The 26,029-nt window shown below is 43.6% G+C and overlaps 1 protein-coding gene across 1 annotated transcript in view; it reads left to right on the top strand.

Moving 5' to 3' along the window:
- The window catches only part of LOC126234517 (collagenase-like), a 65,838-nt gene that overhangs the window by 13,159 nt on the left and 26,650 nt on the right, over nt 1–26,029 (top strand). The window contains exons 2-5 of the mRNA XM_049943213.1: nt 1,882–1,942; nt 4,757–4,910; nt 14,374–14,540; nt 24,256–24,354. Of these exons, the coding sequence (XP_049799170.1) occupies nt 1,882–1,942; nt 4,757–4,910; nt 14,374–14,540; nt 24,256–24,354 (481 nt within the window). The remainder of the gene's footprint in view (nt 1–1,881; nt 1,943–4,756; nt 4,911–14,373; nt 14,541–24,255; nt 24,355–26,029) is intronic.

Below are 26,029 nucleotides of genomic sequence, written 5' to 3'. Positions count from 1 at the left end.
AGCTGGAATTTCTTGTGGCCTTCCCAATGCGTTTGATTGTATAGATGATATTACACACTTAGAAAAACTCAGGTTTTATGTAACTGATGTCTTTACAGACAGCTAGTTTGAATCAAACTAAACAAACAGAATGCAAAGAGTTGTGTTGAATAATTCAGATGCTGTTAGAGAGGTGGAAAAGTTTTGTAACTGGGGAAAAATCAGAAAGGGAGTCCTATAGTGCTCAGTTCCTAGTCCACTCCTATTCCTTATACACAGGATGGTCAGAAACTGTCTCAAAAGCTAGTAACTGTGTTACGGGCGAGGTTGTGCTGAGAAATAATCGTTAAGAAAAAATTTTATACCCTACACCATTGCATTGAAGTTAGGCAGTGAGGCCATAGTGTGCACAGATTCAAATGACCCGCCAAAGACATGTCCCCACGTGTGTTCTTCGCTTGCTTTTCTAATACCAGACAAGAGAGTGATACAAAAACTGAACACGGGATGGTAGTAAGGATCGAACACGAGCCAGATGCTGAGCAGTTTCATGTGCTACTGACTACCTTATGAGAGCAATTGACACTAACTGTATGTGGTGGGCCGCTTGAATTTGCCCGTGCAATGCCCTGATTGACTAACTTCAATGCTACTGCGCAACATGTCGAATTTTCTTAACAATTATTTCTTAGCACAACCCACCCTGCAACACCTTTACGAGCTCTTAGGACTGTTGCTGATTACCTTCTACATCAATGACCTTCCAACTAATTATAATAAATCCGATTAGAGAGAAACAATAGAACAATTATCAACAGGTTCTCTGAAAATGGACTATAATTAAATTTTGAGAAAATACACACTATTCAGTTTTATACAACCAATAGAGTCATACCAAAAACTTATGTAGCGCATGAATAGAAGTCAGTAAATAGGATTAAATGCTTAACATTTTTGGTTGTTTATACTGATGAAAGCTTGAACTGGAAGAAGCGTATTACTGAGCTTCTCAAACAGTTAAGTTCAGCTACTTTTGCTCCTCCACTTTTGCAAACAAACAAACCAGTCTTTTGACATATTTTGCATATTTCTACTCAGTAATGGTTCCTCTCCAAGGAGGTGGGAAGTTTAACTACACCATCACAATAAATATATTTGCTAATGAAAATTATCATAAACAATCCATCATCATTTCAGAGTAATATTGATATCCACATCTACAACATTAGAGGAAAAAATGACGCTTATTATTAAAGCTGTCAGTGGCTTAGAAGGGAGCTCGTATTGCAGCAACAAAAATTTTTGATCATTTATCCACTACCACAAAATATCTGAAAGATACAAAAGCAAGTTTTAAGTCTAACCTAAAATCATTTCTCCTGGACAACTTTTCTACTAAACTTTTCTCTCAAAAACTGAAAACAGCAAAAACAAAAAACAAAAAACTACTTTTTAACTGTAGTGACATGCGCAAAACGAAAAAACAGTGTATTCTTTAATGTTAACCCTACACATGTATATATATCCTGTTAACTGAATCGTTCCTCGTAAATTCGATAAAATTATCTATGGAACCCCTCGGAAAATCCGATGCTCCACCTGCCACACAGTCTGAGCAACACGCCGGAGCGTCATGCGGTGGTCGCTGGTCTGCAAACATTTTTTTTATTTGGGGGGTGGGGGCTGTCTGTATCCCGCACAACTCCAAAAACAGCACTTGTGCCGCACGTGAATCACTATGTATTACAGTAGAGCTTCAGAAAGCCCTTACTGATTTAGACACTCACTAATAGCGTATGTCTAATTGAGTATTCTGATTACACCAAATAGAGGATTAAAATCATGCTACAGTTCCTTCAGACTCATCGGTGTTAATGCTGTGAAATGTTTATTTTCTTCTAGGAGCTGCCGGTACATCGCACGGCGTACGACGTTGATGACAATGTGTGGGGACACGAACAATGTAAGTCCTAAAATACATACACACAAACGAGCAAGTAATCAGCACGAACGTGATGCAAAAATTAGTACCCTGTAAGGAAACGGAAACTGGTATACGCATAACAAAAATCTTGCATTAATTTTGAGACAGTTAAATGCTGTTTCATTAAGAGATTATTTTGCGTCAAATAAAAAATAAATGTTGAATACTTATAGATTTAGTGACGCAATATGTAAATTTTGTTCAAGTAACCCAGTTAAATACGTCCCTCTGGGGGCAGTGGATTTAATAGGATAGCTGTGAGGTCAGCGCCATATTTGATGAATTCTGGCTAACAAAACGTGTCAGCCATCACATGGGGATATTGACGTAATCATAACCCTTTCGATAGACAAGAATGGGCCTTCCGATTGCTGCAGATGGAAAAATTGTGGTTCTTGTATACCCACGATTCTGAATGATGATCGTCGAGGGAGCAGAGCAGTTTATTTGGGGCGAACGAGAAATGTGAAGGCAGTCTCTTTTAGGGATGGTAGCATGCTTGGATACGAAAAATTCAAATGCACAATAGGTTATGTTCCCTTCATGAAAGAAGAGGACAAATTGTTTTGACTGTTCTTGTGACAGTCCACTACATTGTGTAAGTGGTGTGAAAATCCCGTGTGTTTCCAGAGGCCGCGAAGGACTGAAATGAAGGAGGACGGCATACGTTCCTGGCGAACCGCTCCTCGTAAGCTTTTTATGGCAGTACACAAAGTGTCGACAGTAGTTCGTGGTGGACTGTGAGCAGTAAGTTGATGACCAGATTTAGTATTCTATAGTGCGTCAGATTCCCCGGCCAACTCAAGTTGGACATCTCACGCGGGCCCGTCCACCAATGTGACGGTGCCGATAAATAACTGTACCCCACACTTACTAATCAGTCTCGCTAATTTATTGAAGCCATAGCGACCTGCCGTTGAGAGTGTTTCACGTTGCCTGTACTGCGGTTTTGTTTCTGACTGCTTCCTGGAGTTACGACAACTTTTGTTACACTCTAAACTTTATTTATGGCTTGCCATTCACTTCGTGGGTTCTACCGACATTGAACTCACGAAAAGTCTGTTATTCCACCGGTCTCTCCGTTACCTCCAGTGCGAGTAATCATAAACTGCGTTCCACCTACACAGACTAGACCAGAATACCACTCATATTCTAGAGATATTCAATGGCCTATATGTTAAGCGAATTTGTAGGGTACAGAATTATTGATGGCCATCGTTAATCGAAGAAGACTTGCACATTTTTCGACATATGCTGTCGGGCATTGTCCTATAAAAATATAGCAAGTGATGTTGAAAGAGCGGTAGTATCTAGTGCTCAAAGAACTCCCTCGTGTAGTAGCTGATATTTATCTTTCGCTCAATGTGTGTATTTGACGCGTCCAGATAGTAACCATATTTTCGCCACTCCCCACCAGTCAGACCTGGCACGATATCCTCTGGTACTGCACGTTCTCAACTGTGGCAACGTCGGTGGATAAAAGCTGTGTCCTCGATCAATCCTTACAGGAATTATACACACAGAGGCGAGTGAGTGAAGTGGCTATGCATTCTAGGTGGTGTCTCCGACCGAAGCGCGCACAGTTATTTGTAGACTTTCGTGTGCCATTCTACAGAATATTAAATTGTTGAAAAATGGGCTGTTGAACCTGTGTCACAATGAATTATTCCTTCGAGTCGAGAATCATGAGACCTACGATAATTCTCGGCCAAGAGCAATGGACAAAAACATGACGTTTATAAAAAGAAAGAAATACATTTATATTTTGTTTTGGACAATCTGTTCTTCCTAAAAAACAAAGGTTGGATTCTTTTATCACTGAAATTTTTCAGAATGACGTATAATGACGTGTTCACGAACGGGCAAAACATTCACACTATTGGCTACAGAATGTCCGTAAGGTCCAATGCAATCTCATTCGTAAGACTCTCACCACTGTCAGTATTTGTGACTGCAACGACTGGTCTTTAAAGTATGTAGGCTCTCTAGTGCAAAATTACGCGGTTTATCGACTGTAGCTTCACTTTCACTTGGGCTCCCTGTAGATCGTTTTCCCTGAAGGAGAGTGCATACTCTATAGCTCGGTACCACTTTCAAACTGACGTAGCAAGAGACCTTACTGCCGGCTCGTCACAGGACCGCATTAACATCACCTTGCATTTATCCAAACGAACATGTTACAATAGGCACGACATATTTAGTTCAAACAGTTCAAATGGCTCTGAGCACTACGGGACTTAACATCTGAGGTCATCAGTCCCCTAGAACTTAGAACTACGTAAACCTAACTAACCTAAGGACATCACACACATCCATGCCCGAGGCAAGATTTGAACCTGCGACAGTAGCGAAGCGCAGTTCCAGACTGAAGCGCCTAGAACCGCTCGGTCACACCGGCCGGCCGTATTTAGTTGACTACCAACGTCAAAAACTTCAAACTTACCCATTTAAGATGGTGCAAAAATGATATTTTTATGTTAAGTACTAAAGAAAATAAAATCTTACAAAATTACTGTATCATTCTGCAGATGGATTGGAAGATAGTTCGCACAAAGGAGTACCACAACTTGAAACTTGTGAAACATCATTAACGATTACAATACTGTTGTACCGTGACTCGATGTTCAGTAGTGCTTTCTGCATTCGTTTGTTCATTGCGGCATAGACTATCGATTCACGACGATGCTGGCATTTGAAGACGTTGTCGAAAGCAGTTTATTGTTTAAAATTCGCGACCGTAAGCCCGCTGCAGTTATCGCTCATCTGCTGCAAAGTTTCCGCTCTTATCTGCAGCACACAGACGGACCGGTCGAGTGGTGGGTGGCGGGCAGGCGGCGCGGGGGCAGTTCAAGCACGTGGCCTACGTCAACGTGGAGGACACGACTGCCTGCGGGGCCGCGCTGCTCAACTCCAAGTGGCTGCTCACCGCCGGCGTCTGCCTCTCCGGGTAAGCGACCTGCGCAACCGCGCTCCTTAACAGGAACAACACATGCACCCCGCACCCTGGCGACGATGTACGATGCTATCTTTTATACAGGGTTTTTATAAATGAATATCGGGGTTTCAACGCTTTATAATAATTATTATATTAAACTTACATTTATAAATGATATGTCAAATGAAAGCCGCCCGGAGAGGCCGACCGGTTCTAGGCGCTTTAGTCTGGAACCGCGCGACCGCTACGGTCGCAGGTTCGAATCCTGCCTCGGGCATGGATGTGTGTGATGTCCTTGGGTTAGTTAGGTTTAAGTAGCTCTAAGTTCTAGGGGACTGATGACCTCCGCTGTTAAGTCCCATAGTGCTCAGAGCCATTCAAATGAAAAAGCAACTCAAACAGTTTTACGAAGAAACTTATAAATGTTCAATGTGAGCACCGTTTGTCACACAGCACACATCAAATCTATAGCCGAGTTTTTCCCAAACGACGATAAGTGTGTCTTCAGTGATTGTAGCAACAGCTGCTTCAATCCAGTTTCTTAATTCAGTTGTATGGAAGTGAAACATGGACGATAACTAGTTTGGACAAGAAGAGAATAGAAGCTTTCGAAATGTGGTGCTACAGAAGAATGCTGAAGATTAGTTGGGTAGATCATATAACTAATGAGGAGGTATTAAATAGGATTGGGGAGAAGAGAGGTTTGTGGCACAACTTGACTAGAAGAAGGGATCGGTTGGTAGGACATGTTCTGAGGCATCAAGGGATCACCAATTTAGTATTGGAGGGCAGCGTGGAGGGTAAAAATCGTAGAGGGAGACCAAGAGATGAATACGCTAAACAGATAAAGAAGGATGTAGGTTGCAGTATGTACTGGGAGATGAAGAAGCTTGCACAGGAGAGCTGCATCAAAGCAGTCTCAGGACTTAAGACCACAACAACACCAATTCAGGGAGGTCTACTGGTAGCGGAGGCACGTACACACTATCCTTGATGAAGCCCGAAAGGAAAAAATCGCATGGCGTTAGGTCGGGTGAACGTGGAGGCCATGCAAAGCAAGCCTTGTCATTGGGCCCCTTGCGGCCTATCCAGTGCTTGGGTACAGTGAAGTTCAACCAATCGCTTACTTTACTATGCCAGTGAACTGGCGCACCACCTTGCTGGAAAATGAAGTTCTCTGGTTCATCTTCTTTCTACTGTGGGAAGAGTCATTGCTCTAGTATATGAAGGTAAGAAGTGCCAGTTACACTAGGTTCACCAAAAAAGAAAGGCCTATAAACTTCCCGCCGGGATACGGCACATAAAAGAGTCACTTTAGGGGAATCTCGTTGCATTTGTACCACCTCGTGAGGATTTTCTGAGCCCCGGTTGCGCACATTGTGAGTGTTAAAATGTCCCACTAAGGTGAAAGGTCGATTCATCACTGAAGACAACATGATCCAGAAAATCTTCATCGTCATGAAACAACATTTCGTTAGCGAATTTCACACGTAATCCATGGTCTGCCGGCTTTAGAGCCTGTAATAACTGTAAACAGTAAGGACGTAGTTGTACACGTTTTCTTAAAACTTTCCAAAAAGTCAACACAGGAACTTGTAATTCACGACTAACCTTCCGGACTGATTTCTTTGGGCTACGAGTGAACGACTCTGTCACTCGCTCAACAGTCTCTTCACTAACTCTTGGTCGTCCTGTGCACTTCCCTTTACAAAGGCAGCCGGTGTCTTCAAATTGATGATACCATCTACGGATGTTATTATCACTTGGAGGATCACAACCGAACTTCATCCGGAACGCACGTTGCACAGTAACTACAGAATCGGTTTCTGCAAACTGCAAAACACAAAACGCTTCCTGTTCACTAGTCGCCATCTTCGCTAGTGTCGCTGTCTAGCGGATTGCGGCGGAAACATTGCCCGCTGCGCATGCGAAGTGGAGCCAAACACAACTGTTTGAGTTGCTCTTTCATTTGACATATCATTTACAACTGTAAGTTTAATGTAATAAATATTATAAAGCATTAAAACCCCGATATTCATTTATAAACACCCTGTATATTGTCCAGTCACATTAATTTGATCACCTATGAAAAGCCTAAATAGTCACCTTTCGCAGCGCGGACCGCTGCGAGAAGTGAAGGAAGACAGTAAATGAGTTTATGAAAGGTACCGACAGGGCCGTGGAGCGATGCATAGTCCAGTGCTGTGCCTAGCTGCGGTAGGCTTATCGGTTGAGGATATATGGAGTGTAAAGCCCCATCGAAGAGATGCCACAGACTCTCGATTATGTTTAAATTCGGGGAGTTTGGCGGCCAGGGGTGTACGGTGAACTCAGCCTGGTGCTCTTCGAACCACGTACGTACTCTGCAAGCTGTGTGACAAGTTACACTGTCCACTACATCTAATAGTTTCCATCGTGCTGAAGAAAAACAAACTAAACGTAGGGGTGGACATGGTCCCTAGGGATAGATGTACACTTGTTTTGAGCCATCGTGCTTTCCAGAATGAAGAAATCGCCCAGGGAATGCCCTCTGGCCTGGACCCTACCGACGATTGTTGCAAGGTGTTTTCTTTCAGAATTTTCACGCCGCACACGTCAACGGCCATCTGTCCGATGGGTTCATCTGAAAAGGCCACCTGTCGCCACTCTGTGCACGTCCAGTTGCGGTATTGGCGTGCAAATTCCAGCCTTTGCCTCCGCTGAACAGCAATCAGAATGGATCAGAATGGGTGCATAAAACAGGAGTTTGCTGCTGGGGGCCATACGGAGCCACGTTCGCTGATCGGTCGTTACACACTGTTGATAACACCTTGGTTCATCTGGGCGGTGAAGTGTTCAAAAGTTGCACAGCCATTCGCCTACACATCTCTGCAGCTGTCGTACGCCCCTGTTGTATGTGGTGGGTGGTGCGCCACAGCTGCCTCGGCGCCGTAAATTTGTAAGACTGGATGTCATGAACTGCTATATATATCATGACTTTTGAACACTGTTAAGGTATATACATTGTTTGTTCTCTTTTCAAAATCTTTCATTTGCTAACTATGCCTATCAGTAGTTAGTGCCTTCAGTAGTTTGAATCTTTTATTTAGATGGCAGTAGTGGCGCTCACTGTATTGCAGTAGTTCGAGTAACGAAGATTTTTGTGAGGTAAGTGATTTGTGAAAGGTATAGGTTAATGTTAGTCAGGGCCATTATTTGTAGGGATTATTGAAAGCCAGATTGAGTTGCACAAAAAATATTGTGTGTCAGTTTAGTGTTGATCAGAATAGGTAAAGAGCGAAATGTCTGAGTAAGTTCAGTCCTGCTCAGCTGTTTGAAAATCAAATAATGTAAGAGGTTTATCTGCATAGTAATTCATCAATTTTTCTAAGGGGACGTTTCATAGTGCTTATACAGGGTGATTCAAAAAGAATACCACAACTTTAGGAATTTAAAACTCTGCAACGACAAAAGGCAGAGCTAAGCACTATCTGTCGGCGAATTAAGGGAGCTATAAAGTTTCATTTAGTTGTACATTTGTTCGCTTGAGGCGCTGTTGACTAGGCGTCAGCGTCAGTTGATGCTAAGACGGCGACCGCTAAACAGAAAGCTTTTTGTGTTATTGAGTACGGCAGAAGTGAATCGACGACAGTTGTTCAGCGTGCATTTCGAACGAAGTATGGTGTTAAACCTCCTGATAGGTGGTATATTAAACGTTGGTATAAACAGTTTACAGAGAGTGGGTGTTTGTGCAAAGGGAAAAGTTCTGGACGGCCGAGAACGAGTGATGGAAATGTAGCACGCATCCAGCAAGCATTTGTTCGCAGCCCAGGAAAATCGACTCGCAGAGCTAGCAGAGAGCTGCAAATTCCACAATCAACTGTATGGAGAGTCCTACGAAAAAGGTTAGTTATGAAACCTGAACGTCAACTACCCGAGGCGATGGATCGGCCGCCAGGCAGCCCGTGACAGAGCACTTCATCACTGGCCTCCAAGAAGCCCTGATCTTACCCCCTGCGATTTTTTCTTATGAGGGTATGTTAAGGATATGGTGTTTCGGCCACCTCTCCCAGCCACCATTGATGATTTGAAACGAGAAATAACAGCAGCTATCCAAACTGTTACGCCTGATATGCTACAGAGAGTGTGGAACGAGTTGGAGTATCGGGTTGATATTGCTCGTGTGTCTGGAGGGGGCCATATTGAACACCTCTGAACTTGTTTTTGAGTAAAAAAAAACCTTTTTAAATACTCTTTGTAATGATGTATAACAGAAGGTTATACTACGTTTCTTTCATTAAATACACATTTTTAAAGTTGTGGTATTCTTCTTGAATCACCCTGTACAATATAGTTGAACGAATACATTATTAGATTGTAGATGATCTGGATGTATACAGAGTGCAAAATTTGAAACATAGAGCTGCGACCTCTGTAATAGCTCTAATCTACAATCTACATGCCGAAATAAGCTTGGATCACACAAACAGGTTAGCCATTCTGCAACTCTGTGCCAATGTTACTCAATAGTAGTGCCAGGCGATTGGTCGCGTGCCAGTCTCTCGATAATACATGACTAGAGGTCTCCACTGGCAGACAGAAAACGGAGACCATATTGACCAAGGCAAAAGATCAATACTGTCTGTTTAGAAGTAGCATAGGACACCAGTGGAAATATGTAGTGTTGTGTTATCTTGTTGAAAGATATGGTCGTTGAGAACTCTTAAGATAGAACACAGCTGCTGATCTTAACACGTCATAACTGTAACGACTGCTGTCCAATTACCAGGTATGGGAACCAGAAGTGATCGTTTTGTGTACCCAATGGCACTCCATACCACTGTGCCAGATGCTGGTCTTGATTGACAATGAGGAACGCAATATGGCAACGCTGGTTCTAGTCCACACCGATACATCCATAGCGATAACATGCTGCCAGGTACGTTTTTGAATTTCAGAGTAATCGTATAGATGTACACCAAATGGGGATTCACTGAAAAGATGATGCGCATCCACTCGTGTGTCCAGTGTTGTCGGACGCACTATTGTCTACATGCCTCTTTCCGCCAACACACCAAGGGAAGCCACTACGAATGTCGCCATACTGACAGCGCATGCTGCACAGATGGTCGTGGCACTGCCCATACGGATACTTGCGTTGTTGCAAACAAGCCCATCACGCGACTCAAGGAATGTGATTTGGCGGTACGACCAAGGTCGGCTAAATGAGCAATATGTCTGCTCTCTTCGACGCAAGTGGCGAAGGGCCATTGAGACCCTGCATGGCGTTGACTGTGGCCCTCCTGAACCCATCAATTCCATAGTCACGACAATCACTGGCTTCTGATCAACAGAAGCGGCAGTGTTCCGGAACTTTAAGCCACAGTCTCGATAGGCCACAATGCTACCGCTGCTAATTCAAATGAGGAATATAAATTGGCAGCCCTAAGTCTCGTCAGAGCATCCATACACCGACAAATCTATTCTGAAGTGTACACAATCTGAAAAGACGATGTGGAGCCACTGCTGTGTCCATAGTCCATGTTTCGACGTGTTGGTGAAAGTTTCTCCTTATTGCAATAAGAATAGCACAATTTTCTCTTAAGTAACTAAGATGAGAAACCCCTGCATAAACTTTCCTTAGATACAGAACGTACATGGCGTTACTTCTGTTTTGTGTGATTGTGCTGAAATGCTTGTCATATATAAAGTAGATTTCATTCCACTTTGACATCTGTAAAATGTCTTCTTCATGGAGCCGCAATTTTAATGGGCAGCACAGTAATTGAAATGTGTGTTGGGCGTTATCAGTGTTACGCTGTGGTGGCAGCACCATGTTGTTGTTTATGATGATGATGGTTTTAGGATTCTCAACGACATGGTTATCAGCGCTCTTGCCAAAATAAATGTACGCATATCATGAGGTGATCAATGTCTTTACTTGAAGTTCTTCTTCTTGAGACAATTTTCTGTATCAGCAGTACAATGTGAGAGTCCCATACTGGGAAAAAATACTCAAGCATTGGTCGAATGACAGTTCTGCAACCTAACTCCTTCACGAGTTGGTTACAGTTCTTAAGAATTCTTCCAACAGCTCTCAGTCTAGAATACGTCTTTCTTTCGACTGGTTTTAGTTATGTATTTATCGTGATAAAATTGGGGCCATTAGAGATAGTACGGACCAAAACAAGAAAAATATAGAATAAATATGGGCTGTAAAATGCATATGTTAAAGAGTTATGGGCACCTGTTAAGAAGAGAAGTGTTTCACACTATCGAAGATGAACAAGTGTTAACAGCAACTGAAGCTTGGATTTTAGACCCCATGTTTACTGGAATGTTTCTTCTTAGTTTGGTCCATACTACGTCGTCCCAAAATATGGAAAGCAACGTCCTCTCAATAGAAGAGATCGGTTTCACAACATCGAAGATGAACTTGGGCTATAGCTCTTAAGGTATGCATTTTAGAGCCCATGTTTACTAGACATATATTTTCTTGTTTTGGTATAAGGTACCTGTCCCTAAAGCTTGTTGGTGTCTTTTTTTTTTTTTTTTTTTTTTTTTTTTGAGACCACCTCTATATTACGAACAGTAATGGTCCTACAATACTTCGTTGGAATGCACCCCAAACATCTTTTACGTCTGAAGATTTCTCTCAGTTGTGAATGACGTGCTATGTTCTGTTTTCTAGGAGGTATTCAGTCCAATCACAAAGTTTGCCTAGTATTATGTGCGTTCATATTTTATGGAAAAGGCAACAGTGCAGTGTTGTATGGAAAGCTTTGCGGAAGTCAAGGAACTCGGAACCAAACTGGGCACTAGTATTTAATGATTTCCGAATCTCGTGGACGAAATGATCGAGCTGGGTTCCACAAAATCGTTATTTGCGGCATCCATGTTGATTCCTGTGCAGGATGTATTCGATCTCCTGAAAGGATGTAATACGAAATCATAAAATGTGTTCAGAAATTCTTCACTGGATTAACATCAGCGAATGTAATCTGATCGACGACCCTTCTTGAGCTCGAGAGTAAATTGCGCATTTTTCTAATCTCTTGGAATCCTTCATTTATCTAGCGACCTATAGAATTTATTATTTCTGCCTTTTCCGTATCTGCTTACTTTCTGGTATTTGTATGGTCTCTAAATATATAAGTAGCTTTGATCTGTTTGCTGACTTAAGAATCCTGCCTTGGGCATGGGTGTGTGTGATGTCCTTAGGTTAGTTAGGTTTAAGTAGTTCTAAGTTTTAGGGGACTAATGACCTCAGATGTTAAGTCCTATAGTGCTCAGAGCCATTTGAACCATTTTGAATCTTAACACTAGTATTTGTTTCCATTATCCATTTACTCCATTTCTGAAATTTTCTTTTATTTACTTAATTCATTCTTTAACTACTTACATTTAAAAAACGCGACCTTACATCATTCTTAATGTTAGCTTTCTTTTCTTATTTTTCAACTTTCATTCCCCTCATCTAACATTTATAGGTACGGCATGTCTCTCTTACTCTCTCTCTCTATTATGATTCAAAAGCATTCTTCCAATTTACAAATGGCACAAATCTTTGCGTTCCTAAAAACATGGTTAAAATCGCTTGTCTTATAGCTTTATCTCATTTGAAGTGAAACGGATATTTCGTTATTCTGTATATTATCCTAAATAAAAGCCGGCCGCGGTGGCCGTGCGGTTCTAGGCGCTCCAGTGCGGAGCCGCGCTGCTGCTACGGTCGCAGGTTCGAATCCTGCCTCGGGCATGGGTGTGTGTGATGTCCTTAGGTTAGTTAGGTTTAAGTAGTTCTAAGTTCTAGGGGACTAATGACCACAGCGGTTGAGTCCCATAGTGCTCAGAGCCATTTGAACCATTTTTGAACCTAAATAAAAGAATTACAAATCTGATTCAATGTGTCTCAGAAGACACACAGATATTATAACTATTATGATTATTGTTATCATCATTATTAGCACTAATTAAAGTTACTGATATTACTACTGTTATTTCTAGGTCAATTCCGTTATTCTGAATTGCCTTAGATATGCCTAAACTTGCTTCAAACTGTCTTTTACTACTAACATTAACATTATTATTTATAATATTCTAATCGTAGTTACTCTGGAAACAGTGATGTTAAAAATATCGTATGCCTATAACATGTAACAGAGAGCCTGAAGTCCCTAATCTGGTCAGGTTAAATTAAACTTTGAATAAATGATATATAGGCCTAGTTAAAGTCCGCGGAAGATCACACTGGCGCAAACGACTTACAGAATCTCTCTCCACTTTCCATGACGAATGAAGTAAAATACCTACACACATCTACTTCATAAGGAAGCCCCTACATTCCAGTCAAATGACAACATTGTGCCTCATACACCAAGATGACACTGTGTCTTAGAGTTTGGAGGACACCGGCCAGAAATGCGCAATATACAGCATTGTTATAATTAAACTTTCGCTACTTGAGACGACCCCCATGAAAAACAAGTTATCGTAGGACAATGAAACTTTGTGGAAACATTTGTAAGGACATACGAAAGAGAAATAACGGAGTAACTATCAAAGACAATTTCAACATGAGGGGGTAACATTTGTTAATTGCGTACCATGCTTACAATCGAGGTTACAAACGTTGCTTAGTGTGATGAACATCTGCATCCACTACAGCGTAGAACAGCACTAGAGATACCATTTCACAGTTGTTCGCCGCACTTTTCAAACGATGGATCATGGAATGTTCAGCTGCCGTGACACAGCTCGTGCACTGCTTTAAGATCGCACATTACGTGCAGCATTCTCAGCCATGGCAACAGTAACTTATTCAACAATTTGTGGAGCAGTTGGCTATCGGCCCCTCCCAGGAGCAATTTCTAAATCGCCAGTTAATTCGAACTTCCGAATCGTGTTCTTTAACTTCGATGAGGAAGATCACCTCTCCGTATTCCTTTAATGCGTCTATATTCGCGAAGAGCAGCAGCACTATTGCTATTGTTTCGATAAAAAAAGCTTTCCGAGTAAAGTCTTGCTCACCATGTCTAAATCCTTGTTGACTGTCTGCAACTGTAACACATACTGATGCTTGTGTTTCAGCCCTATGTCGGCATACCATCACCGGCGTCTAATGGAAAGTCATGACACCAACACCACTAACGACACAAATCCTTAAGCGCATAGTCTGAACATCATACCTATGAAGTTGGATAGTCATACGGCAATTATTTATCCGTCTACACCAGCTCATGTAGCGAAAGTGTGATTGTAACCACTTCGTACATCAAAGGAAAAAAAAGCATCTTAATCATCTGCCGACGCCTGGCTCTTTTCCTAATTTCACTCTAGTGCCAGAGAATTCGGTACACCGGACGAGTTCGCAGGGCCCTTCGTACTGTGGCTGGTTGCCATCTCGACGAATCGTACTTGTAACGGTGTGCAGGTGCAGCCTTCTCTGGAAACTTTGCTGGCACACTGCCCCCTCTGATGGAAGCCGTGTCTTCTGCAGGTACATGAAGTGGGTGGTGTACCTCGGCATTGCGGATCTAACCACCTCTGATGACTACTCCCTCGTCTTCCAGAGCAACACACGTCTCGAACACCCCGGTCTGAACACCGACAGCAAGTTGCACAATATTGGTCTCATCTACGTCCCGTCCAAGGTTAACTACAACGGTAAGTATTGGAATCTACTTTTGAGTTAAAGTTAATATTTGTGTTTTTATTTATTTAGAAGTATTGCTCCATTCATTACTATTTGTCCAATACATACTCGCTAATGCCGCATCGCTACTGACTACTCTTGGTATTTAATGAAGTAATTACAGGGTTTTCAAAAAGAATGATCTGATTTCAAAACTCCATGTATATTGATAAGAACATATTACAGCCACACTGGCACAACAACTTACGTCAGTTTCTCAACGGTCGATAGGGTGCAAGGGACCCCGAGACACTGGCCTGCGTTCTTGGCCTCCAAGATCGACGAATCTCATGCGAATTTTTCTTGTGAGGACATGTGAAGGAAAGTGTGTTCATCTCCCCCTTACCTTACAGCGTAGAATAAGTGAATAACAGCCCCCGTAACTTCTGTAAAAGCAGATAGGCTGCGCAAAGTTTATGCGAAATTTAGCTATAGTCTAGATGTTGTTCGTGCTGCTGCTGGTGTACACATAGAGCTTTTGTAACTGCGTAACTAATATTTTAAGATTTTATGAGTGTATTTCCATGCATCCCACATTTATAGTATGTTTTTATCAATAAATATGGAGGTTTGAAGTCAGGTCATTCTTTTTGAAACTCCCTGTATATTTGTTCCTCGAGACAAATTTTGTCAGATCTCAGCAAAATAGCAAACAAACTAAGATCAGCCATCCGCTCAAGACAAAACGTTATGAACCAGCTTATGACTCTTCGTGGGACATACTTCATCTCTAGAATTTGAGGATGCCTAAGAGACCGTTCCTGTCACTGACGCTGGCAGCACGAGTGGTTTTGTAGCGTCCTTGGCTATGAAAATGTAGATGATTAATACCATTAAAGTGCATCAATCACCTTCTTGTTTTATGCTACACTGACGTGCATGAGTACATTAGCTTTATTAAAGTTTACGTTCTAAAGTGTGTGGGTAAGTTTGTGTGACCAGCTAATATCAATGACTTTGATGACACGTATTGTACGATTGTCGTAATTTTTAAAATATGTTCCATTCTCTACACAAGGGAGTAGTGCCGGCTGTTAGAGGCCCTGAAAGAGTCCAGTTTTGTAAGCGCTTTTGTTAGTTAAAGAGTGAATGCTGCTTCTACACTCTTGGAAATGGAAAAAAGAACACATTGACACCGGTGTGTCAGACCCACCATACTTGCTCCGGACACTGTGAGAGGGCTGTACAAGCTATGATCACACGCACGGCACAACGGACACACCAGGAACCGCGGTGTTGGCCGTCGAATGGCGCTAGCTGCGCAGCATTTGTGCACCGCCGCCGTCAGTGTCAGCCAGTTTGCCGTGGCATACGGAGCTCCATCGCAGTCTTTAACACTGGTAGCATGCCGCGACAGCGTGGACGTGAACCGTATGTGCAGTTGACGGACTTTGAGCGAGGGCGTATAGTGGGCATGCGGGAGGCCGGGTGGACGTACCGCCGAATTGCTCAACACGTGGGGCGTGAGGTCTCCACAGTACATCGATGTTGTCGCCAGTGGTCGGCGGAAGGTGCACGTGCCCGTCGACCTGGGACCGGACCGCAGCGACGCACGGATGCACGCCAAGACCGTAGGATCCTACGCAGTGCCGTAGGGGACCGCACCGCCACTTCCCAGCAAATTAGGGACACTGTTGCTCCTGGGGTATCGGCGAGGACCATTCGCAACCGTCTCCATGAAGCTGGGCTACGGTCCCGCACACCGTTAGGCCGTCTTCCGCTCACGCCCCAACATCGTGCAGCCCGCCTCCAGTGGTGTCGCGACAGGCGTGAATGGAGGGACGAATGGAGACGTGTCGTCTTCAGCGATGAGAGTCGCTTCTGCCTTGGTGCCAATGATGGTCGTATGCGTGTTTGGCGCCGTGCAGGTGAGCGCCACAATCAGGACTGCATACGACCGAGGCACACAGGGCCAACACCCGGCATCATGGTGTGGGGAGCGATCTCCTACACTGGCCGTACACCACTGGTGATCGTCGAGGGGACACTGAATAGTGCACGGTACTTCCAAACCGTCATCGAACCCATCGTTCTACCATTCCTAGACCGGCAAGGGAACTTGCTGTTCCAACAGGACAATGCACGTCCGCATGTATCCCGTGCCACCCAACGTGCTCTAGAAGGTGTAAGTCAACTACCCTGGCCAGCAAGATCTCCGGATCTGTCCCCAATTGAGCATGTTTGGGACTGGATGAAGCGTCGTCTCACGCGGTCTGCACGTCCAGCACGAACGCTGGTCCAACTGAGGCGCCAGGTGGAAATGGCATGGCAAGCCGTTCCACAGGACTACATCCAGCATCTCTACGATCGTCTCCATGGGAGAATAGCAGCCTGCATTGCTGCGAAAGGTGGATATACACTGTATTAGTGCCGACATTGTGCATGCTCTGTTGCCTGTGTCTATGTGCCTGTGGTTCTGTCAGTGTGATCATGTGATGTATCTGACCCCAGGAATGTGTCAATAAAGTTTCTCCTTCCTGGGACAATGAATTCACGGTGTTCTTATTTCAATTTCCAGGAGTGTATCTGTGGGCACCAAGATGTGTATCAGTCCAACAGCTGCCCATATAAGACGAAGAGGATGAAAATAAAATAAAAAAATAAGGCAACTGTAAATGGAGGATTTCAACGCGGTTCAGATTCCCGAATGACTTCACAATTTATGGAGATGTGTGCGTGCGTGTGTGTGTGTGTGTGTGTGTGTGTTTGTGTCTGTGTGTGTGTCTTAATAGTGGCGTTAAAGTCGCATTGCTTGATTCGTGATTGCGGATAACATAGGATACATGTGGGTGGAGAATATATACAGGTGGTGCTGGTTAAGCAAGTCAGCAAATGTAAATGATGTATAGTTGTGGAAGGAGGATGGAGCCCTAGGGCAACCGTATGGTAGGATGGAAGATACAAGTACTGGCAGGACGGGAGATCGTATAGAAGTCTAGCAATACGATGAAGACAATTAAAGGGCACACTTCTGTAGTATGAACGGTTAAGTGGTGGCTTAGAGCTTTATGGTTGCGTTGGTCAAGGTTGGATTCAATTGCCAAGAAGGAACCTGATTGATATTGCTACACAATGTTCGTCTGGGCTGTGACAGTGCAGTTATTGTAGCTACATCTACATCTACATCTACATCTGCATGATTACTCTGCAGTTTAAATTTAAGTGCTTGGCAGAGGGATCATGTAACGACCTTTAAGCTGATTCTCTACCGTTCCACTTTCGAACAGCTCGCCAGAAAAAAGAACTCTTAAATCTTTTCTTGCAAGCACTGATTTCTCTTAGTTTATTATGATGATAATTTCTCACTATGTGGGTAGGTGTCAACAAAATATTTTCACAGTCTGAGGAGAAACTTGGATTGAAATTTCATAAGAAGTCCTGAGGCATCGGAAAACGTCTTTGTCTTAGTGAGAACCAGCCCAAATCGTGTATCATATCCGAGGCTCTCTCTCTCCTATTTCATGGTAATACAGCACGAGCTGCCTTGCTTTGAACTTTTTTGACACCTCTGTCAATCTGAATTAACACAGATCCCACACCGCACAGCAGTACTCCAGAAGAGAGCGGAAAAGCACAGTGTAAGCAATCTCTTTATTAAACGTATTAGATTTTGTAAGTGTTCTGACAATAAATCGTAGTCTTTGGTTTGCTTTCCCCAAAACGTTATCTATGTGATCGTTCCAATTTAAGATATTCGTAAGATCCTCTTTCAAGAGTGTAGCAAGCCCTCTTTAAACGTCATCTACTTATTCCTAAGTAAGTCCTACCCAGGGAAATAAAATTTTCAGTAGGTTTCATCCAAGTTTCACAAACATCAAAAATTTGCTGTGTGATTTGATATTGTATGTGAGCCTCTTTTAAATAGATTCAATGATATAATATTCGATTGTAAAATGGAATTCATAATGATTATCTACAGTTAAGGTAATTGATGTATGTAGGTCGGTAACGCTGTCTGACAACCTCTGTTATCGAGTAAGCGTCCAATTATTTTGGTGGATAAATTTGTTGGAGAGCAATGAGTAGAGAAGAGTGGATGTAATTGAGTACAACATGTTTCATTTTTTTCTCTCAGGCCTATTCGCTGGAACTTTGTGTGATTGCTTATTAGTGGCGTCGCTGGGTTACTGATTGGTCCTCCAGGAGAACTGCTGCCTCATCCAGCGTCACTGTAGTTGTCTGAGGCACAGCGTGTGTCCACACAGCACTGGAAGTGTGGTGTCACCGCCAGACACCACACTTGCTAGGTGGTAGCTTTAAATCGGCCGCGGTCCATTAGTACATGTCGGACCCGCGTGTCGCCACTGACAGTGATCGCAGACCGAGCGCCACCACACGGCAGGTCTCGAGAGACTTACTAGCACTCGCCCCAGTTGTACGGACGACGTAGCTAGCGATGCACACTGACGAAGCCTCGCTCATTTGCAGAGCCGATAGTTAGAATAGCCTTCAGCTAAGTCAATGACTACGACCTAGCAAGGCGCCATTAGCATTACATAGCTTGTATCTAAAGAGTCTCACTTGTATCGTCAAGAGCGATGTACCACAAGGATGGATTAAAGTTAAGTATTCCAGGAGCTACGTACTTTTCTTTATAGCATTCATTAAGTATCCTGTTTCAGACCTATCTACTAGCCTGCGTGAGATAACGCGTGGCTTTCGGCTACTTCCAAGTGGCGTGGTTGTCTTACTACGCCACAACAGGAAGCAAAAACAAGAGCATTGATTTTCTGGAGAGAGGCGCCGTTGCTGGACGTAGTGGCCCTGCGTCGCAGCCTGCTGTAACTCTGTCGGGGGGGGGGGGGGGGGGGGGGGTAATGGGGTAACACTGCAATGTGTTGTACAGCCTTGTTTAAGTACGGCCTGTTGGAGGTGGGTGAGATTCGTGTAACTAATGGTGTTCAACATATGTTTCTACACTGTGCAAACCACGGTGAAGTGCATGGCAGAGGGTACGTCCTAATGTAATAGTTATCAGGGCTACTTCCCGTTCCATTTACGTATGGAGCGCGGGGAGAATGATTCATTAAATCCCTCTGTGCGCAAGAAGCTTACTCTAGAACTCGCGATTCCGTCCCTTACTGCAAACAGGTAGTTTGCGTCTATCTTCAGGCGTCTGCCATTTAAGTTCTTTAAGCATCTTCATGACACTCTCCCACGGGTTACACAGACCTGTGACCTTTCAAGCTACCCATTGTTCGTATCATTTCGATATCAGTGTTAATCCTATTTGGTACGGCTCCCACACACTTGACCAGTATTCTAGGACAGGAAACGCGAGTGTTTTGTTTGCAGCCTCCTTTGTAGACTGATTGCATTTCCCTACAACACTGAAGTGCCAAAGAAACTGGTACAGGCATGCATGTTCATATACAGAGATATGTAAACAGGCAGAATATGGCGCTGTCGTCGGCAACGCCTATGTAAGACAACAGGGGTCTGGCGCAGTTGTTAGATCTGTTACTGCTGCTACGATGGCAGGTTATCAAGATTTAAGTGAGTTTGAACGTGGTGTTATAGTCAGCGCACAAGCGATGGGACACAGCATCTCCAAGATAGCGGTGAAATGGGGTTTTCCCGCACGACCATTTCACGAGTGTACCGTGGATATCAGGAATCCGGTAAAACATCAAATCTCCGACATCGCTGCGACCGGGAAATGATCCTGCAAGAACAGGACTAACGACGACCGAATAGAATCGTTCAAAGTGACAGAAGCGCAATCCTTCCGCAAATTGCTGCAGACTTCAATGCTCGGCCATCAGCAAGTGTCATCGTGAGAACCATCGAACCGTCATCGATATGGGCTTTCGGAACAGAAGACCCACTCGTGTACCCTTAATGACGGCACGACACAAAGCTGTACGCCTCGCCTGGGCCCTTCCATACCGACAATGGACTGTTGATGATTGAAAACATGTTACCTGGTCGTATGAGTCTCGGTTCAAGCTGTATCGAGTGGTTGGGTGTGTACGGGTATGGAGACAACCTCATGTCAGCAGGAGATTGTTCAAACTGGTGGAGGCTCTGTAATGGTGTGGGGCACGTGCAGTTGGTGTGATATGAGAGCCCTGATACATCTAGATACGACTCTGACAGCTGACACGTACGTAAGCATCCTGTCTGATCACCTGCATCCATTCATGTTCATTGTGCATTCCCACGGATTTGGGCAATTCCAGCAGGACAATGCGACACCCCATACATCCAAAACTGCTACAGAGTGGCCCCAGGAACGCTCTGCTGATGTTAAAAATTCCGCAGGCCACCAAACTGCCCACACATGTACTTTATTGAGCATACATGGGATGCCTTACAACGTGTTGTTCAGAAGAGATCTCCACCCCCTCGTACTCTTACGGATTTGTGGACAGCCCTGCAGGATTCATGGTGTCAGTTCCATCCAGCACTGCTTCAGACAGTATTCAAGTCCATGCCACGTCGTGTTGCGGCACTTCTGCATGTGAAGTCTACAAGAGCAGAGTGGACCAGAAGGAGAAACTTTTCGATGGTATTTTACATGTATGTCCTGTAGTAAAGGAACGTACGAACGAGCTCAGATCAGCATCACAGCAGCTGTCTACAAGAACCGCAAGATGGGTTAAAGTTGATGGTGGACATTTTGAACATGCTTTGGCAGGAAATGTACACAATTAAACAAAGCATTAGGTCACATTGTTTCAGTTACTGTCATTTGCATTTGTCCTGTTCCCAACTGTTTTCATTAATTTCCCCGAAAAGTGTTAGGAACAGGACGTACTTTCATATAACGTTTCTTGTTCAGAATCACTTCCACCCCTCAAAGCATATACCTTTCTTCCTAACCCACGGTGTATAAATGACTGACTGTTGGAACTGCTCAACTCATACAAATATCTAAATGTAGCAGTCTGTGAAGATATGACATGATACAATCACATAGCCTCAAACGCAGGCAAAGCAGGTGGCAGACTGCAGTTCACTGGTAAACTACACTGAAGAGCCAAAGAAACTGGTACACCTGCCTAATACCGAGTAAGGCCTTACTCGGTATTAGGCAGGTGTACCAGTGGCCAACGCCCTTCACTTAACGAATGAGAGCAGTGGACAAGCAACACTGTGTAAAGTAACCGCAGGGAAGGAATCAATGTGGGACGTACGGCGGACGTATCCGTTAGGACTGTGCGGCGAAATTTGGCGAATATGGGCTATGGCTGCAGACGACAGAGGACATTGTCTTTGCTAACAGCAGTACATCGCCTGTAGTGCCTCTCCTGGGCTCGCTAGCATATTAGTTGGACCCGAGACGACTGAAAAACCGTGGCATGGTCAGATGATTCCCGATTTCAGTTGGTAAGAGCTGATGGTAGAGTCCGAGTGTGATGCAGACCCCACGAAGCCAGGGACTCAAGGTGTCAATAAGGTACTGTGCAAGCTGGTGGTGGCTCTATAATGGTGGGGGCTGTGTTTACTCAGTCTTCTGGACCAACTGAACCGATCATTGACTAAAAATCGTTAAGTTCGACTACTTCTTCCCAAACAAAGGCGGAAATTTTGTGGATGACAATGCTCCTTGTCATCGCGACTGGTTTGAAGAACATTCTGGATAATACGAGCGAATAATTTGGTCATCCAGATCGCCCGACATGAATCCCATCGAACATAAATGGGAAATTATCGAGAGGCCAGTTTGTGCCAAAAAATATAAAAAAAATCCTGTATCGACAACACTTATGGACAGCTATAGAAGCAGCATGGATTAATATTCATGCATTCCATCGACTTTTTGAGTCTATGCCACGTTGGGTGGCTTCACAACGCCATGCAAAAGGAGGTCCGACACAGCATTATAAGGAATTCCATGACGTTTGTCACATCAGTGTGTGTCGGATACAGTCAAGAAAAGCACACATGTTCATTTGCTTTTTTTTTTCAGAATCATTAATAGTATCAATCCTCAAACCACGACGGGACGTTAAACCCTAATCTTCCTTCTTTTTGTCCCTCAATACATGTACCTTTGCTTCGGACTCACCCCGAATTTAGGACACTACGTTATTTCGTTTTATAAAGTGAACAATTTTTACATTTCTGATCATTTAGCATAAGTTGACTTTGCACCACTTTGAAATCATATCAAAATCTGAATATTCATGGAGCTTTTTTCAGACAGTACTTCTTTATAGATAACTGCATGTGCAGCGAAAAGTCTGAGGTTAATATTTACATTGTCTGCGACGTCATTAATACAGAACACGAATAGGAAAGGCCTCAATGCACTTACCTGGGTTACTCCCGACTACCTATCCAAGGTAACATACTGCCTCCTCCGTACCAAGAAATCCTCAATCAGTCGCAAACTTCGTTTGATGTACCCTCGCACCTTTGATAATGATCGTAGGCGTGGTGCTAAGTGAAATGCTTCTCGGAAATCGAGAAATACTGCATCTACAAAGTTGCCATGATACACGGCTTTCAGTACGCTACGTGAGACAAATGCAAGTCGGGTTTCACATCATCGATGTTTTCGGAATCCGTGCTGGTTGGTATGGAGGAGGTCATTCTCTTCTACATGCCTCATTACATTCCAAATCGGAATATGTTCTAAGATTCTACAACAAATGCTGTTACTGTAAGTCATTCTTCGCTTAATTCAACTTCGTTTCAAATATTCTGGACATATTTTATACATAAAATTTCTAGCTCCTGTACAGAGGAGACACTCGGTCGGAGTGTCTTTATGACATTCATGCACAATACATTCACCAGCGATTTCACTGTCTCTTTTTACGACTGCGATAGTGCTTGGCGTGTATATAACTCAAACAGTTGTAGTAGCACTGCATCACATAGGGAATGTAAAATTCTTTAGAAACCCATCAAATGTGTATTTTGATATACCGCCGCCTGTACCTTGCTTTGAATATAACTGTGAATAGTTGCAGATCACTTCCGTCCGCATCTCCTTGCTTTCTCCTCTAGAATATTCTTAGTCACACTTCCCTCACCTCACATTCAATTACTGATGTTTCTTCCTCTGAGAGTGATGGTTCGACTTTGTGAGTTATACCTCACTTTTTTTACTAGGAACATCTACATCATTTCAGCATACACTATCTGAGCAAAAGTTGCCGGACAGTTGTTAGTAAACTTTAGTGTGGGATGTGTCCATCCTTCCTCTTTATAACGGCTTCAACTCTACTGTACACACTTTCTCCGAGGTATCTGAATGTCTCTGGAGAAATGACAACCCATTGTTCCTCGAGAAATGAAACCAAACAAGGTAGCGATGTTGGACATTGGGCTCTGGAGGGAAGTCGATGTTCTAACACATCACAAAGTCCTTCCATTGGGTTCGAGTCGGAACTCTGCTGCTTAATGAGCGGATGCACTGTCATGCTGATGCAATCATTCTTCCTCAGGACGTATAGCAGTTTTCTACCAGTTATGGTGATAAGCAAGGTGGATGATCTCCTCAAGTACATAGATAAATAAGTAGCAAACGACACGATGAGAACACAGGAAGAGTCGGACAACGAATCTAATCCACGCCCGATTAAGTTCGAAACCACTCATAGTTCGTAAAAGAAAGAGTCACTGGATGCCAGATTTTTTTACATTTTTCTCTCATTTATCCAGGTTTCTATTGTTCGGGCTGAACCTTGAGTATTTCGCAAGTAATTTATTTTGACGTGTTTTATGTTGCAGATTACATCCAGCCCGTGCAGTTGCCGCGGTACGCGGACGTGGACAGCACCTTCGAGGGCGTCGACGTAATGGTCAGCGGCTGGGGGGCGCAGGCCACTGGTGAGTGCCGAGCTCACGAATTCTGCCCCTAAACCAAGCACCCTCAGGCCTCACACTTTTTTGTCCGACGTAACTGAACAGTTCTGTTGTCACTCCACCTTCTCTGTTCGCAGCGAACTTTAACAGAGGCGGAGCTCAATGTTTAACAACAGCGATAAACGACGTTAAACGACAGTTTGTGAATTAGACATCTGGTATAACATATTGTTTCTAGCAACAGTGAGAGGCATATCTGTTGCATGGTCAAATTCACCAGCGTTCATCATATGTGACACACACGTGTCAGTCTCGTATCAGAATCATTCATCTTCCAACGTCCGGATGAGCCTAGTGGCACGCAGTTGCTGAACATGTAAAAACAAGTTCTAGATCTACATCTACATCTACATACATACTCCGCAATCCACCATACGGTGAGTGGCGGAGGGTACCCCGTACCACAACTAGCATCTTCTCTCCCTGTTCCACTCCCAAACAGAACGAGGGAAAAATGGCTGCCTATATGCCTCTGTACGAGCCTTAATCTCTCTTATCTTATCTTTGTGGTCTTTCCGCGAAATGTAAGTTGGCGGCAGTAAAATTGTACTGCAGTCAGCTGACTTTCTGGTGACTGTGGCATGATTTACTGCATAGTGCTGTTTCTGACCACTTCGATAGCTTGTGTATCATTGTCCTTACTTAAACATTCTAGCAGATGCTCATTTCTCCTCAAGGGGCTGAGTGGACTCCATTTCAGACCTCGCCACTTCATAAAAGCCCACCTGGTCACCAGGTATTGCTCCTAGCACGCATATGCACTAACCACAACTCTTCAGAGGTGGCCAACGCATTTATTACACAAACAACAGAGAGAAACTGGAGCGGAGTGTATGCCATTGTACAATAATTACTCTTCCATATTTTAATTCCTTGCCTTCACTCCCAAAGAGGAATGTGGCAGGGAATGGTATAATTTGCCGTTCCTCAGCTGAGAGAGCTGAAAAACATAAGTAATTTAAATACTAAATAAGGTTCAAAAATGGTTCAAATGGCTCTGAGCACTATGGGACTCAACTGCTGAGGTCATTAGTCCCCTAGAACTTAGAACTAGTTAAACCTAACTAACCTAAGGACATCACAAACATCCATGCCCGGGGCAGGATTCGAACCTGCGACCGTAGCGGTCTTGCGGTTCCAGACTGCAGCGCCTTTAACCGCACGGCCACTTCGGCCGGCTACTAGATAAGGTAAACAATTAATTTTAATGGACTTAGAAGATAGTATATATTGTGATGCTATTAACAAACATATGTAGACTTTTATAACAATCTTGATGGACCTGGAGGAGATGAAACTAAGCTTTTCACCACAATAAAAAGTGTTGCGATAGCGGCAAAACCGTTCTGCGATTTTGTAATGTGGAAGAAAGCGTAGTTCAGATTATTACCTTGAATAGGAGGATTAGAGGCAGAAAAACATTGTAATTGAGAGAGATGTAACTTAGACAGAAATTGGTCCATAGCTGGGATCGTGATGTTGGAAAGAACAGGCAAAAGTGTGTTTGATATGATAGCAAGAATATATAAGTAAGGGTGAATTTCATTGCCTGGGAGGGCGAGTAACTGATGTACGTTGTTCTAGGAAACTGTAGGTCAATAAATGTATTTTTTCTGGGATCTGTTGCTGTAGACACAGC

Source organism: Schistocerca nitens, chromosome 2, assembly GCF_023898315.1.
Source record: "Schistocerca nitens isolate TAMUIC-IGC-003100 chromosome 2, iqSchNite1.1, whole genome shotgun sequence".
Lineage (NCBI taxonomy): Eukaryota > Metazoa > Arthropoda > Insecta > Orthoptera > Acrididae > Schistocerca > Schistocerca nitens.
The sequence above is the reverse complement of the archived record's forward strand: the minus strand, read 5'-3'. Positions and strand labels throughout refer to the sequence as shown.